General features: G+C 43.3%; 1 protein-coding gene across 1 annotated transcript in view; it reads right to left on the bottom strand.

Annotated features, from left to right (window-relative positions):
* Positions 1-554: 554 nt before the first annotated feature.
* The window catches only part of LOC137632615 (basic salivary proline-rich protein 4-like), an 8054-nt gene continuing 6172 nt past the window's right edge, over positions 555-2436 (bottom strand). Inside the window, exon 2 of the mRNA XM_068364670.1 lies at positions 555-1265. Within this exon, the coding sequence (XP_068220771.1) occupies positions 555-1265 (711 nt within the window). The remainder of the gene's footprint in view (positions 1266-2436) is intronic.

The following is a 2436-nucleotide window of genomic DNA, read 5'->3' on the forward strand; positions in this document are numbered from 1 at the left end:
TTTTGTAGCCCTCCATATACCTGAAGTGCTCTGTAGAAAGATTTTACCGTTTTTTTTTTTTTCTTTTTAAATCAATCAAGATATTTTCGTTAACTGGAATAGTGATAAAAGAATGAGACATAAATTGTATAAAAGAAAATCTTGAGTGACACTACTCATTCATGTAAGCATGCTTCAGAATGCAAGTTTTTTTCTATGGAGATTGTAATATCAAAGAGTAAAGGAAATGAAATATAGTACTCCAAATGACCTATGTTTGAATCCAGCTAATGAATACCTTGTCTTGGCTTCACGCAAATATCAAATAGTTCCAGGCTGGAATGGTCCAGGGATGGTGTTTCATGTTGCCGCTTCGGAGAGATTTCTTTTCTGGAGAGATAGTGAGAATCTAGGAACTAATATTGACGGTCTAAGACGAGCACCGGAGGTGAAGGACATTCATTTTGAAAATAATGAGAATGTTTGATAAATAAATGATTAAAGAATGGAAGAAAGGACCACAAATGATATAGAAATAAATAGGGAAACAATAATGGCGTGAGAGGGGGAGGCCCCTAGGCTGGCGGGAGCGAGGGAGAGGCCCGCCCGGGCTGGCGGGAGGGTGGAGGCCCTCCCGGACTGGCGGGAGGCCTGCCCTGGCTGGCGGGAAGGGGGAAGGCCCGCCCGTGCTGGCGGGAGAGGGGGAGGCCCGCCCGGGCTGGCGGGAGGCCTGCCCTGGCTGGCGGGAAGGGGGAAGGCCCGCCCGTGCTGGCGGGAGAGGGGGAGGCCCGCACTGGCTGGCGAGAGGAGGGGGAGGCCCACCCGGGCTGGCGGGAGGGGGAGGCCCGCCCGTGGTATCCGAAGGGGGGAGGCCTGCGTGGGCTGATGGGAGGGGGGAGGCCCGCCCGGGCTGGCGGGAGGGGGGGGAGGCCCACCTGAGGTGGCGGGAGGGGGGGGAGGCCCGCCCGGGCTGGCGGGAGAGGGGGAAGCCCGCCCGGGCTGGCGGGAGGGGGGGGAGGCCCACCTGGGGTGGCGGGATGGGGGGGAGGCCCGCCCGGGCTGGCGGGAGAGGGGGAAGCCCGCCTGGGCTGGCGGGAGGGGGGGGGGAGGCCCACTCGGGGCTGGCAAGAGAGGGGGAGGCCTGCCAGGGTGGCGGAAGGGGGCGAGGCCCTCCCGGGCTGGCGGGAGGGGGGAGGCCCGCCCGGGCTGGCAGGAGGGGGGAAGGCCTTCCCTGGCTGGCGGGAAGCGGGCAGCCCCGCCGAGCCAACAATATAGAGTTGCTGTATCTAGTTTATTTAAAAAAAAAATACATTATTTGTCTCCAGTCTCCAAAATCCGAAATAGTCTTCAAAAGGTCTTCAAATAGTCTTCAAAACTCTTCTCAGATGCTTATGGAGGTGTAGACAAAAATTCTATTTTTCCTTTGTTTTTTTATGAAGACCACTGATTTCTTAGCTGTTAAGTTGTCTGCTATTTTCTTCAAGTTATCAAATTTTATATATATATATATATATATATATATATATATATATATATATATATATATATATATATATATATATATATATATATATATATATATATATATATATATATATATGTGTGTGTGTGTGTGTGTGTGTGTGTGAGAGTGTGTATAAATATATAGGTATATATAAATACATATATATTTATATATACATACACACACACACACACACACACATATATATATATATATATATATATATATATATATATATATATATATATATATATATATATATATATATGAATTTATATATATATATATATATATATATATATATATATATATATATATATATATATATATATATATATATATATATATATATAGAATATAGTGAGCATGAAATAATTATGAAGTTACAAAGGTCTTTGATTAGTCCTCATCTACAAGATGTTCTCATGCTAGAGTTAATGTACATAACAGAAATTGTCAGTTACTAAAGTTTAGTATTCGGTGAAAATGAGAAGGAAATCAAATTCTTATATAGACCAATATGGAAATTAACTATCAAGTGCCGTACTGACTGTTATGTCGTAGGTTGAGTGAATATTGTATGGGACATTTGATATAGGATTCTAAGACGTTTGCATTGAAACATGGTTTTTCATATGAATGGTGTGTTGATATTGAGGACGGGATGCGTGATATAGAATATGTGGTGTGATTCTAGTGGTATGAGTACGTGAAAAAAAGAATCCAATCTCAGTCAGAGTTATGATTCCTAACTCATTATTCGATTGGTTTTCAAACTGTTGCATACGCATGGGTTGTTGTTTTGACCCTTTTTATTAAGTCTACAGTATAATAAATGAATTAATTTTCGTAATAAAAAAGAAGACTTAAGTATAGGTGACTTCCCTTCCAAATCTTCAAACATATTAGCGATTGCATGAGCTATACGTTAGGAAATGTTCCAGTCTTGTACT

The sequence above is a fragment of the Palaemon carinicauda genome, chromosome 3, assembly GCF_036898095.1.
Source record: "Palaemon carinicauda isolate YSFRI2023 chromosome 3, ASM3689809v2, whole genome shotgun sequence".
In the NCBI taxonomy this organism is placed as follows: Eukaryota; Metazoa; Arthropoda; class Malacostraca; order Decapoda; family Palaemonidae; genus Palaemon; species Palaemon carinicauda.